The following is a 14,953-nucleotide window of genomic DNA, read 5'->3' on the forward strand; positions in this document are numbered from 1 at the left end:
CAGTCTTATAGATTTCCTTATTTAAACTGCCACTGCCTAATGGGTCTTACAGTCTGCCAAATGTTATGCCACGCTGCATCACTGCTACCATGCTGCCATGTTCCTGGTTTTCTCTTTTTATTTCATGAGAAACTGTGGTTGTGATGACATTTGTAGTAGAGCTGAGTTTGTCATGTAAAGGTTTATTATTTGCACAGTAATACCTCAATATGTTTAAGATCAGTCACTTGTCTAGTTTAGCAAATAACTGTATTTCCCATAAAATAATTCTGCAGACTCTTGTCGTTGGACTGTGTATTGTACGTTTCCTCTGTGATTCCTCCTCAAAATCTATGAACAAATCGACAACTGGGTGTTACCAGGTTGGAGTGTGTCCTTTCACACTCAGTGACAGTGTAGGAACATACCCGTTTGACAAGGGCCATGGTAACACTCAGTTGTGAATTTATATATAGATTTCTAGAAGGAATAATAGATGAACGGCATAGTGCAAGGCAGAAATGGTGCTTCTGCATTTTCATATCAAGGGGGATACTAACATTTCACGTCAGGAGATCTGCCAGGTCCTCATTAAGGTACCCCTGCCATACAATCAAAAGAGCAACCACAGACAGCAAATCACAATGGGGTTTTGTCAGATCACAAACTCAGCACTGCTATACTGATGTAGTCAGCTCTCCTACATATAAACTTCCTGTAAATCTGTGTGTGTGTATAATACTGAACAAGCAGGGAACACCAGCAATCTAGAGGATCACGCTCCCTCCCTCCTAAAATAGAAAAGGTCCATGAATGTCCTGACTGGCGGGGCTGATGGAGGACGTCTGGCTGCGCTGACACCACCCATTATATACAAATGGCTCAGTAATCGCTGCAGCCAGGCTCAGACCACGCTCTCAATCAAAGGCTGAGGCTGCTAAGTGAGGAAAGAGACACTGATTGGTCACGTCCCCCGGAAGCCACGTCCATTGTCCGGTAGTAGAGAAAATCCTCTAAAAAGCAGTGTTTTCGTTTCCTCAGTCACTTATCAGCAGAGCAGCATTTCCCTCCATACATGCCGTCTAATCAACCAAGACATGGCCTTAAAGGGGGTTTCTGAGATTTTTACACTGAGGATAGACCATCAGTATCAGATCGGTTTGGGGTCCGACACCCCGCACCCCTGCCAATCAGCTGCCTGAACTACAGAGCTGGTAACTGCAGTGCTGCTCCCAATAAAGGGAATTGGCGAGGGGTGAATATGTCGCACCCTCTCTCTTCGATATTGATAGACTATAATAAGGATAGGCCATTGATATAAAAATCCCAGAAACCCCTTTGACTACAATATACATTCCCCTGGCCTCTCTACTCAGCGGTTTGTCATTTTTGTTACAGGACACTTTTAGAAGCCAAAATCAGGAGTGAGTTAAAAAGAGGAGTCATATCCGTCTCCTTTTAAGGCTACTTTCACACTGGCGCTAGCAGGGTCTGGCAGGGGAACAGCCTACCGGATCCGTACTAATGCTAGCCCATGTGTGCCGCCGGAAGTCCGCTCCGGCCGCAGCACGGCAAACAGGCAGAGAGGTGGCCGGACAAAAACAACAACATGCTGCGGCATTTGTCCGGCCGCCTCTCGGCTTGTTTGCTGTGCTGCAGCCGCATCTCTCGCCGCTCCCCATTATAGTGAATAGGGCTGGAACGGACTTCTGGCGGCACACATGGGATAGCGTTAGTACGGATCCGGCAGGTTGTTCCCCTACTGGAGTATTGAAGTAACCTAAGATCTGCTCCTCATTTTGGCTTCCAAAACTGCATGCAGAAAACTGACCTCGTCATTACCTCAGAGCTGGATCTAGCCGTACTCCACTATTGCTACATAACAGCAGCTTTCCAGGTGAAAGCTCCTCTGGGTGCTTGGGAACATACAATTACAGTAAAATGTGAAATAATCTTTCAATTGTGCTAACATGTTGTCCCTAAAATCCAGGGGGTCATTTATTATCCAGAAATACGCCTATATTAGATGCATTTCTGGCGCAAACTGCGGCACAAAGGTTATTTGCTCTGTAATCTGCAACTTTCGTCCGCTCCCGCCAGGTCTAAATAAGTGGGCAGGGAAGGGGCACGGCAGGCAGGCCCGTCTCGTTCATAATTTTCTATGCCTGTTTTAGGTGTAAGACGCAAGGAAGCCGGCTTACAATTAGACTGGTGCTCGATGTGCTGAACTTGTGGAGAGGCCGGCGTCTTTTCATAACTTCGTTGGATCTACCGCCAGGTATAGGGGCTATTAAGACAGCCTTCTAAAACGCCGGTCTTAATAATTGACCCCCCAAATGTCTTTCAGTTCTCCTCGTTCCAATTGTTCAATGATAAGTCACTGGCCGGCGTTTACTAGAGTGGCTGCAACTATATTCTGACATAAACTGCGTCAAAATTTGGTGCATCTTATTATAGACAAAATTTTAAGGCAAGTAAGCCAAAAAGAATACTCCACCATGCCTCGCTCATCAAGGGGACATTGCTTGGTAGGAAAGGTATGTCAAGGGTAAGGATTCAATGGGTTATACCCGTATCCGACATTGGTGGAATATCACAAAGTTATGCCATCAATGTCAGATAGGTGCGGGTCCCATCTCTGGCAAAAGAATGACATATATATGTCAACCATAACATTACACCGCCTGCTTAATGTTCTCTAGGTCCCCTTCATACAATTAGAACATGTCTGATCTTTCGAGGCATGAGCGCCAAAACACCTCTAAGAATGTCCCGTGCTATTTGGCACCATCACAACGGCAACAGATCATTCAATTCCTGTAAGTTACATTTTGGGACCTCCATGGATCTGATCTGTCTTTACAGCACATCCTACAGATGCTTGATCGGAGCACATTTAACCTTTTGGCCATGTCCCTCAAACTATTCCTAAGCAATCATTTCATTGTAGCATGGTGCCATTAATGAATTGCCATAAAGGAGTGTCCTTGTCTCTGGTCTGCAACAAGGTAAGTGGCTTTAGGTCCATATATGATTCATTGGACCAGGCTTCAGTTGTTCCATGGTTCAGTTCTGATGCTCAAGCTCCTATTGTAGGGTATTTCACCAGTGGACAGGGCTCACCATGGGCACGCTGACCATTTTTTTGGCTCTGCAGTCCTATGCTCAGAAGACTAGAATGCACTGTGTGTCCTGACACCATTCCATCATAGGCTACTTTCACACTAGCGTTAATATTTTCCGGTATTGAGATCCGTTATAGAGATCCGTTATGCTTCAGTTTTGTCCCCATCCATTGTCAATGAGGACAAAACGTAACTGAACAGAACTGAATGCTCCAAAATGCATTCAGTTCCGTTCTCATACCGAAGAGCAAACCGCAACATGCTGTGGTTTGCTTTCCGTCCTGGGTTGCGTAGCAAGAAGGATCCGTTATGACCCACAATGCAAGTCAATGGGGATGGATCAATTTTCTGACATAATAGAAAGCGGATCAATGGAGTTCATGACGGATCCGTCTTGGCAATGTTAAAGATAATACAACTGGATCCGTTCATAACGGATGCAGATGGTTGTATTATCAGTAACGGAAGCGCTAACCACACAATTTGATCCTTGAGAAACTCGCTCGGACCCTTACGCCTGCCCATGCTTCCTGTTTTCAGCACGTCAACTTTAAGAACCAGCAAGAAGCCGTTACAATGAGAAAACCAATGTTATCCACTTCACTTGTCAGGGGGTTTAGTTTCACAGCTACAGGTAAAATCTAAAAATGACATTCGTCAACCGTCTCCACCCATATACCCAAAAAGGACTCACTTACATACTCTTTTCTAAGGCACTCTTCCTTTCTTCTTCTGTTTCTTCAGGGGGATAGAAGGAAGCGACAGATGTTGATGTTTCAGAAGCTATAGATTCATCCTCCTTGGAGTCTGAGAGGTAGGACGTGTGCGGATCCTGAAAAGTAAAGAGTCATCTATCTTTGTCAATGAAGCAAAACATTTCCATGATGTTGTCCAGCCACTTATCAGCATGAAGTACAGTCCTGACACTCTGCCTTGCAGAAGTCTTGAGAAAGATAAAATACTTAGAATCCTTGCAATGTAGATCAGTCCCAAAGGAAAGTACATATCACATTCAGGGCTGTCTTTCACCCTTTTGCTGCTTATTTTGCAGGATACACAACATACATTGACACCCCCGGAGCATGCTGCGATAAAAAAAAAAAAATGCCATTGACCCCAAAATCTAGTGTAAAAAAACACCACTCCAGAAGAAAAGGCATGCTTGTTCTGCATGTGAAGGGAACCTGTCAGGTTGAACATGGTGTCTGAGCTGGGGGCAGCATGTTATAGAGCAGAAAGAGCTGAGCAGATTGATGTATAAAGAGAACCTGTCACTGTGTAATCTGCAGGCAGCATGTTATAGAGCAGGAAGAGCTGAGCAGATTGATGTATAAAGAGAACCTGTCACCGTGTAATCTGCAGGCAGCATGTTATAGAGCAGGAGGAGCTGAGCAGATTGATGTATAAAGAGAACCTGTCACCGCGTAATCTGCAGGCAGCATGTTATAGAGCAGGAAGAGCTGAGCAGATTGATGTATAAAGAGAACCTGTCAGCGTGTAATCTGCGGGCAGCATGTTATAGAGCAGGAAGAGCTGAGCAGATTGATGTATATAGAGAACCTGTCACCGTGTAATCTGCAGGCAGCATGTTATAGAGCAGGAGGAGCTGAGCAGATTGATGTATAAAGAGAACCTGTCACCGTGTAATCTGCAGGCAGCATGTTATAGAGCAGGAGGAGCTGAGCAGATTGATGTATAAAGAGAACCTGTCACCGCGTAATCTGCAGGCAGCATGTTATAGAGGAGGAAGAGCTGAGCAGATTGATGTATAAAGAGAATCTGTCACCGTGTAATCTGCAGGCAGCATGTTATAGAGCAGGAGGAGCTGAGCAGATTGATAGGGTTTTATGGGAAAAGACTCAGTAAAACTTGTATCTTGTATCTGTATCTCTGCTCATTCTGGGCTTTGAAGTCAAAGAGACGGTCCTATCAGTGATTGACGGCCTTCCCTCTATGACTGTGTATGACTTTTATCTGATGAACTGATGAAGACTGATGTACTTTTCTACTTATTTGGCCTTATGGGGTATGACTACATGGTGCGGTCTTGAGCCGTTCGGGGCACGGATCTGCGTGGCCAATTAGGCTGCAGCTACCTTTTATTTACTAATGGAGACTGCACTGTATAGCCGGTCTTCATTGTTAATGGCACCCTCCATACCGCGTGTCCATTAACAATGAAGACTGGCTAGTTAAATAAAAGGCAGCTGCAGCCTGATTGGCCACGTGGTTTGCAACCGCACCAGTCTGCCACCCGAGCTGATCACGAACACACCATGTGGTTGTATAGGAAAGGGGACCGGGGTGTGAACCTCGCTTTCCTCTTCCCTGCAGATACAAGCCCTTGTGAGTACGTAAAGGCGGCTGTGTATTATTCAGTGCGCCTCTACAGAGAATAGATATAGTGAGTATAGACACATAAGGTAATTGGCTCTCAGTCTTATACATTATTGATCAGCACAAGAAATGCTGGCAGTGGAGGCATTCTGGTAAAAGGGATCTGTCAATGTCATAATAGCTTTCTTCAAATAAGTACAGACAGGAGGCTCTGGGGATTGAAGAGCTTGCTTTTTTCCGAAAAAAAAATAATAAAAAATACAACGTATAGCTCCCAGCCTGACGTCTGGTTAAACCTCTACTACCATCTGAACAATTACAGCATCACGAGAAGTGTTATCATATTTACTAATGTGCGAAGTGCAGAAGATGGAAACGTCCACCTTCAACGGCCATCTTAAAGGTGTTTTCCCAGACATAAATATTGATGACCTCTCCACAAGATGGCTCATCAATATCAGATTGGTGGGGGCCCGATTCCCGGCAGCCCCGCTGATCAGATGTTTGAATGGGCTGCAGTGCTGGGACTAGGCTCCAGGCTATCATAGAAGTAGAACTGTAGAAAACACCGACATCCAAGTAGCTGCCATCAGTTCCGATATGGATTTTGTTGACTGCGCTACATTTTTAGATAATCTCCGTTTAATCAGGTTTAAGAACAGAGTAACCTCTTCTTGTCATTAAAAAAAGGGTAACTGGTGGGAATTTTTATAATTTGGAGGCACATCATTATGTGCCTCAGGTATAATGGGGGTCCTGCTCTAGCAGCCGGCCGTGGTGATAGCCTCCGTGTAACAGTGAGTAATGTTAATGAGTAATGAGGGGGAGGATGAAAAAGTTCAGTCTGTGGGATAAATCTGAGACAGACAGTCTGCCTAGTCCAGGCACTAGACCTTGGCCTTGGACCTATCTTCTAAATTATTAATGTGGATATACAGCACAACAACTGTAAGCAGCAGAGGGTCCATAGGTAAGAGGAGAACGCCCCCCACACAGTACAGGGATAGCTGCCAAGTAACGCCCGATACAACTCACATGTTTATCCAGAAATGATAGACAACACCAAGTATATGTTCCAATACAATGTGCATTACAATCCGAAGGGTCAGGGAAAGACCCGGACAAATGATTTAGGCATTTTGAGGGACATTTATCATTTCAGATAGTTTTCACGTCACCTTTAAGCCTGGTTTTGCATTGTGAGGTTGCACCAAATTTATGAAGGGTTGTGCAGCTTTCATGAATTTGGTGCAACTGCAATGTGTTGTATGACTTAGGCCTCATGCATACGGCCATTGTTGGCCGGTGCTCGTGCTGCGGACCACAAATTGCGGTCGTAGGGCTGCCGTTTGCAGATGCAGAACCCATTCACTTGAATGGTGGTGTCTGATCTGGATTCCGATGGTCCGCACCGCAAAAAAATACCCACGGAAGCACTACGGGGCCTCCGTCCCGCACCACACCTTCCGGATTGTGGACCCATTCAACTGAGTGCACAAATGGCCGATGCCCGTATATTGCAAACCCACAGTTTGTCGGCTGAAATAAGGGCACCGGCCAACAACGGTGCATGAGGCCTTAGTCTTAAAAATACACAAGGAGGCCACGTAGTGTAGGATGCAACAATTCAAGTGTAACGGATAGTAAGGGTCACACGACTGTATGCATTTTGCATGCATCATTTTTTTGGTTAGTTTTTTTGCATCAGGGTGTGCTGTCTGCATTTTTTTGTGGACCCATTGAAATGAATGGGTCACATCCTATCCTTAAAAAATGTGGATTGGATGCGAACCAAAAAAATAGGGTTGTGTGACTGGGTCCTAAATGTACCATATTTAAGGTCTAATCTCACTTTTCTGCCTTAAACATAGACCACTTTGAAAAGTGTTGTGTCTCCAAAATGTTGCAATTGACACGTCGTGCGACATTTTTACACCAAAAACCAGCTCAATGCAGTAGCACCAAATATATGAAAACTGTGCACCACTTATAAATTTGGAGCAACCACACAATGCAAAACCAGATTTAGAAGTGACATGAAATCAATCCCAAATGATAAATTTCCCCCTAAATGTCTGGAATGGTTTCCCCATTGAGTTATAGGCCCTATTCTTTACTGCTGTAATATAGGCCATTGTACGCTGCCACAATTTCTGTTTGTGCTAGCCACATTAATTATACATGATGGATAGATGCAGAATATGGACAGTAACTGTAATGGTAGAACCAAGTAAATTAGTCATGCTATATTGTAGATGGGATGGGGGGGGGGGGGGGGGGGTCACACGATTTCTGTATATCACTGCTATCATACAAGCTATAGTATTGTAGCTGGAGCCATAGTGTTTGCCAGGAGCACGGGAGGCCAAATACAATGATAGGGAAATGCAGACAATTCAAACTGAATATAAACCCATGTATGGAAGTAAAAGAATCGGGGGATACTACATCTCCTTATGGAGAGTGCCGAAACGGCGTGAGAAGTCTTATAAGCCAGGTAACGCCCCTCTGGAATTCTGGGAAGAGGGTCTGCAAATGAGCTCTTAACAAGCTCTGCCTCTAATGCCACCAGATTAAGAAACTTACCCTCTAAACCATTTGAAGACAGAATCCCTCTTCTTCCTCATGTCTATGAACTCATTAGTTCACATAACATTTTTCAGCATAAGGCTATGTGAACTACATATATGTTCATACATTTTAGGGGTTAATAAAAAAAAAGGGAACATAAAGTACAGTGGTCATAATGGGAGATTTTAACTTCCCAGAAATTGACTCGGGTCATGATTCTGCCTCAACCACAAAGGGGAGAAGATTCCTCAACTTGCTGCAGGACCACTTTATGGGTCAGTTTGTAGAAGCTCCCATTACGGGCAATGCTCGGTTGGATCTGGTAATTTCTAATGATGCAGAGCTTGTTGGAAATCTTTCTAAAAAACACTAGGTAAGGCTACTTTCACACTGGCGTTTTAGCTTTCCGTTTGTGAGATCCGTTCAGGGGTCTCACACGAGGTCCAAAACTGATCAGTTTTGCCTTAATGCTTTCTGAATGGATAAGGATCCGCTCAGAATGCCTCAGTTTGCCTATGTTCAGTCACCATTCCGCTCTGGAGGCGGACACCAGAACGCTGCTTGCAGTGTTTTGCTGTCCGCCTGACGAAGCGGAGCCAAACAGAACCGTTCTGACACACAATGTAAGTCAATGGGGACGGATCACAATAGAAAACTGATCCGTCTCCCATTGACTTTCAATGGTGTTCATGACAGATTTATCATGGCTATAGAAGACATAATACAACCGGATCCGTTCATGACGGATGCATGCGGGTGTATATTGTAATGGAGGCGTTTTTGCGGTTCCATGACAGATCCGCAAAAGAACGCTAATGCGAAAGTAGCCTAATAGTAACCACAATATAATTATATTCCCTCTGAATTATAAGAAGCAAACTGTGGCCGGGACAGCAAAAACACAGAATAAAAAAAAAAAGCTAATTTCTCCAGGTTTAGGGCAGCATTTCAGGGCATAGACTGGGAGCAGCTACTGTAAGATAATAATGCTAAGGATAAATGGGAGAGCTTTAAATCCACATTGGGCAATTATACTGCAAAGTTTATCCTGTAGGTAACAAGTATAGACAGCTAAAATTAAACCCCACATTGCTTACAGCTACTGAAAAAAGGCAATAAAAAAGGGCATCTAAAAAATAAAAATCTGAGGGGTCAACTGTAATCTTTGAAATTTACAAAAAAGTTTAATAAAATCAATAAAAAAAGATAAAAATCTTCAAAAATACAATACAGCAGGTTGCAAAAGAGAGCAAAACAAATCCCCAAAAAGTATTTCAATATATAAATGCTAAAAAAGCCAAGGTCTGAGCAGGTAGGTCCCTAAATAACAGTAAAGGGGGGTGGGTCACTGAATGTGCTTTTTAACTCTGTATATTGGTGGTGTCAGGGCTGTTAGTCCCTCCAGTAATATACTCAATAGGCTAACTGTAGATATGGTCCACGCTAAGCTAAATAAAGTAAATGTTAACAAGGCTTCGGGTCCAGATGGATTACACCCAAGGGTTCTTAAAGAGCTCAGTTCTGTCATTGCCGTGCCCCTTTTTATAATTTTTAGAGATTCTCTAGGTATTGGTACAGTGCCAAGTGATTGGCGCAAGGCAAATGTGGTGCCCATAGTCAAAAAAGGGATCTAGGTCCTCTACATGTTAGTTTAACTTCTGTTGTGGGAAGTTTGAAGGACTCTTAAGGGACTATATTCAGGAGTATGTGACTGTAAATAATATTATAAGTGATAACCCACATGGGTTTACCAAGGTCAGAAGTTGTCAGACTAACCTGATTTTTGAGGAGGTGAGTAGTAGCCTGGACAGTAGGGCGGCTGTGGATGTAAGTATGTGTTACTGGATTTTGCAAAGGCTTTTGATACCGTCCCCCATAGACGTTTAATAGGTAAAGTAAGGTCTATAGGCTTGGAAAGTATAGTTTGTAATTTGATTGAAAACTGGCTGAAGGACCGTTTCCAAAGAGTTATGGTCAATGATTCCTATTCAGAATGGTCCCGGGTTATAAGTGGTGTACCCCAAGGTTCAGTGCTGGGTCTTCTATTATTTAATTTATTTAAAGCGTAATGAGGGGGGAGTCGCAGAGAGCGACGAGGAGAAAACAAAGCTGTTAAATATTTTTTTCTCCAATGTATTCACTGAGGAAAATAAACTGTCAGATGAAATGCTGAATGTAAAAATAAATTCCCCATTAAAAGTGTCCTGTCTGACCCAGGAAGAAGTGCAACAGCGACTTAAAAAGATTAAAATAGACAAATCGCCAGGACCGGATGACATACACCCTCGTATCCTAAGGGAATTAAGTAATGTCATAGCCAGACCCTTATTTCTGATATTTGCAGACTCTATACTGACAGGGAATGTCCCACAGGACTGGCGCATATCAAATGTGGTGCCAATATTCAAAAAGGGTCCAAAAACTGAGCCTGGAAACTATAGGCTGGTAAGTTTAATATCTGTTGTGTGTAAACTGTTTGAAGGTTTTCTGAGAGATGCTATGTTAGAGCATCTCAACGGAAATAAGCAAAAAACGCCATATCAGCATGGCTTCGTGAGGGATCGGTCATGCCAAACTAATTTAATCAGTTTCTATGAGGAGGTAAGTTCTAGACTTGACAGCGGCGAATCAATGGATGTCGTATATCTGGACTTCTCCAAAGCATTTGACACTGTACCACATAAAAGGTTAGTATATAAAATGAGAATGCTCGGACTGGGAGAAAACGTCTGTATGTGGGTAAGTAACTATGGTAGATTAAATTACAGCATATAATGTCAATAAGCTGCTTCTAAGGCTACCAGGATAGAGTTATGCATTAAACGAGGAATGGACTCGTGGGGCAGGGATGTAATATTGGTGTGGCCTCATCTGGAATATGCAGTTCAGTTCTGGGCACCAGTCCTTAGAAAGCGACTAATCTGATAAAGGGCCCATTTTATTAACCTATATAAATGGGCCATACAAAAAAATACGGTGAAAAACTATTCCATGTAAAATGCCCTTAAAAGACAAGGGGGCACTGCCTCCGACTGGAGAAGAAAAAGTTCAGTCTCCAGAGGTATCAAGGCTCCTTTACAGTAAGAACTTTGAATATGTGGAATAATCTAACTCAGGATGTGGTCACAGCAGGAACAGTGGGGAGTTTTAAAAGGAACCTGTCACCTCAAAATCGCATATAAAGCCGCCAGCATTACCTTATAGTAGCCCCCAGTCTATTAATGATGTGTTTGATCCGGTAATCTGATGCTCCTTACATGACAAAAACGATGTTTTAATCGCCATCAGCGCTATCTCGACGGTCAGTCTGAAGTCAAAGGAGCAGCGGCCTTCTTGCTTCATGTCAAGATAAGCACGCCCCCTAACCATACCCTCTTCTGTGTGATTGATATCCTGCAGTGCCGCCTGGGAGGTGTGCTGATGAAATCCGGCTATCTGTGGGAGCTGGGATCGTGCAGTAATAAGGTGTGGATCATGTGACCTTTACCTTCCCCTATTTAGTCTGACTTTACCCATCACTCCTTGTTTTGGATAGCTTCCTTTGGTTTTTGGAAGAGCTGGAGTGTGGTTCTAGTTGAAGTCCTGTTCATCCATCATCCATCAGCCTCAGAAGTTAAGTGTTCCGTTTGTTGTATTTTGTATTCCCCCCCCCCCACCTTTGTTGTTTACTAGGCCTCAGCGAGACGCTGGTTCCTTCACCAGGGAAGGAGCAGGTAGTCTCTGCCCTGTCATTACCATTAGGGCATCTGAGGGCCACCAGGGTTTTCTAGGTTCCTCTGTATGGGCATCTCTACCATCGAGAGGTGCCCATACGGATAGGAGTTAGGGCCAGGAGCAGGGTTTTCATCATGCTTTGGGGGTGCTTTTCTGCGAAGGGGACGGGACGACTGCACTGTATTAAGGAGAGGATGAATGGGGCCATTTATTGTGAGATTTTGAGCAACAACCTCCTTCCCTCAGTCAGAGCATTGAAGATGGGTCGTAGCTGGGTCTTCCGAAGCACACAGCCAGGATAACCAAGGAGTGGCTCCATAAGAAGCATTTCAAGGTTCTGGAGTGGCCTAGCCAGTCTCCAGACCTAAATCCAATAGAACATCTTTGGAGGGAGCTGAAACTCAGTGTTGCTCAGCCCTGAAACCTGACAGATCTAGAGGAGAAAATCCCTGTTGCAGTGTGTGCAAACCTGGTCAAGAACTACAGGAAACGTTTGACCTCTGTAATTGCAAACAAAGGCTTCTGTACCAAATATTAACACTGATTTTCTCAGGTGTTCAAATACTTATGTTCAGCAGTGCAAGACAAATAAATTCTTTAAAAATCATACAATGTGATTTCCTGACTATTTATTCTGTCTCTCAGAGTGGGAATGCACCTACAATGTGAATTTCAGACCCCTCTGTGATTTGGAGAACTTGCAAAATCGCAGGGTGTTCAAATACTTCTGTTCCTTACTGTATAGCAAGCCCACTGACACTAATAGCTTTATTGCCATGACTAGTTGTCATTTGCCACAATGGCTATTAAATGTACCCAGAAGTCAATTCATGCGCCTATGTAGAAATTGTAGAAAAAAAGAGGATTTTGAACAGGAAACAAATATATAAAAAAATAAATTTGAAACCAAAGGATACACCTGTGACCTACTCAATAAAAAAAGAGAAGTAGTAGGAAGCACTGACAGACAAGTACTAATTGAGCATGATGTAGATAGTAATAAAATTAAAGGGGTTCTGCACTTTCATTTAACTGATGATCTATCCTCAGTTAAATGAAAGTGCAGAACCCCTTTAATAAACAAAATAATAAAACAATAATTCCTGCAATTATTTCAGGTTAGGGTCCATTCACATGTCTGTATGTGTTTTGCGAATCCGCACAACACGGACACCAGCAATGTGCATTACACGTTTTGCTGACCACAAATTTCCGGCACTCTCATAGAAAATGCCTTTTATTGTCCGCAATCGGATCCGCAAATGCGGATGCGGACAGCACATTTCGGCCCTATTGAAAATGAATGGGTCCACACCTGTTCAGCAAAATTGCTGAACGGACGCGGAACCATTTTGCGGACGTGTGAATGGACCCTTACAAAAATCAATCCAGTATACATAGAAATATAGTTAAAAAATACAGGGATATCCTCCGTCAGGATAAAATAATCAAAGGACAGATTCCAGAAAATCCCAGATTCATATATAAAAAAGCTCCAAATAGGCAACATGATCGCACCAACTGTTAAAACAGTAAAAACAACGAGTAGCAATATAGGGATCCCAAAAGGTTTTTTTCCTTGTAAAAAATGTATGAGCTGCCATAAACTAGCTCGTACAAAACCAGTCTATGAAATAAAAGCTAAAGAAGGCCTTTACAAACAGACAATAAAACAACATATTACATGTCATACTAAAGGGGTTGTATATTTAATAACATGCCCATGTGTGAGAAATGTTACGTAGGTAGAACAAAAAGACTCCTAAAATAACTTGTAAGGGAGCACATATATAATATAGAGCGAAAAAATGAAGGACACCCTGTATCGAGACATTATTCTGAGGTACACGGGGGGGGGAAATGGAAAGGGTCTTCTGTATGTGGTATAGAGAAAGTTACAGTGAGTATAAGAGGAGGAGACTTAATCAAATATCAATCAAGAGCAGAGACTAGGTGGATTTTTAATCTTAATAGTCTAACTCCACCCAGGAACCCGGTTAGGACTTATATAGAGGAGCAGTAATGGGAGAATGGTATCCCTGAGAAAGAGAAGCGATACTTCTCGAAACGCATTGGATTTTTGTCCTATTTCAGCTTTTGTAGCTGTGCTTAGGTGATGTCAAACAGGAGGCGTGCTGCCGGCCGGGGCTCACTTCCATCTGAAAGAAAAAACTAAACTGCCTCTAAAGGACTCCAGGATTGAGCCAAGCCATTGGAGCTTTTACCACAGCTGAACTATCGAAGGAACAGACCCCGGGAGAAACGAAGGTAGGAGTGATTTATATCACGAACCAACGGCACTATTCGTATAGGGGAATATTGGATGTGGTGGAATCTCAACAGGAGCCAATTAAAAGACGATTTATATTTGATAGTTTGCACAGAAACAATACTGATTTTTATATTGCAAAAATTATTCTTTCTCCAATTAAGAGCCACTTCTTCTTCTCTCCTTATGTCTCCTGATCTAATCATGCACTCAGTTCAATGCTCACAAAAATGTCTTGACAGACAGGATGGACTATAAGCTTACATAGAGATTAGTTATGCTGACCATAGAAGTCTATGGAGAAGAACAGAGCATGAGGAGCAGTGAGCTGCTGGAGGGAGACAGAGGCAAAGACACACAGACACTTCAGCTACATTTTCTGTCTCACCCTAGTGCTGGATTCACTGCTACACTTCTCAGTACTGATGCACAATGTACTCCATGCTGCTGTTTCTTTTGAGGGTGTGCTACAAGGAGTTAGGGGAGCAGGATCTTTTCTTCTTGCTGTGTATGGGAGACATCATAACAGCTAATCTCCACCTCTCCAGGGAAAATGAGAACTAGAAATAGAGCCTACAGCAGGAGAAAACTGCTGAAAATGCCATATACAAGTAAGATATAGTGCTACTTCTCATGCATGCACATGTCAGCTTATTCTGATAAGTCACCTGAAAAAAACAGGTACACTTTAAAAGTAAATATTATACTCTTTTCGGTCATCTTGACCCGTAATGTCCCAGAGAACCTATGTCACCTTATGTTCATAGCCTCAAAAGAAAAATGATGCACTATGCTTAACCTAGAACTTTATGGAAAAGAACTATATAGACAGTCAAAAAGTAAGGACCTGTATGGGACTGCAGCTGTCTATTCAGCTGTAGTGTCTCCCAGTTCTGTCTCATCACAGAAAAATGCAATGACCCTGAGGAGTGGAGGGGAGACATAGCTGAGGTTCCCA

The 14,953-nt window shown here is 43.1% G+C and overlaps 1 protein-coding gene across 3 annotated transcripts in view; it reads right to left on the bottom strand.

Moving 5' to 3' along the window:
• The window catches only part of ARHGEF25 (Rho guanine nucleotide exchange factor 25), a 314,827-nt gene that overhangs the window by 30,925 nt on the left and 268,949 nt on the right, over window positions 1-14,953 (bottom strand). For all 3 annotated transcript variants that reach the window (XM_044286783.1, XM_044286782.1, XM_044286784.1), the window contains one exon: window positions 3,803-3,936. In XM_044286783.1, the coding sequence (XP_044142718.1) occupies window positions 3,803-3,936 (134 nt within the window). The remainder of the gene's footprint in view (window positions 1-3,802; window positions 3,937-14,953) is intronic.

This window comes from Bufo gargarizans, chromosome 3 (genome assembly GCF_014858855.1).
Source record: "Bufo gargarizans isolate SCDJY-AF-19 chromosome 3, ASM1485885v1, whole genome shotgun sequence".
Taxonomy (NCBI): domain Eukaryota; kingdom Metazoa; phylum Chordata; class Amphibia; order Anura; family Bufonidae; genus Bufo; species Bufo gargarizans.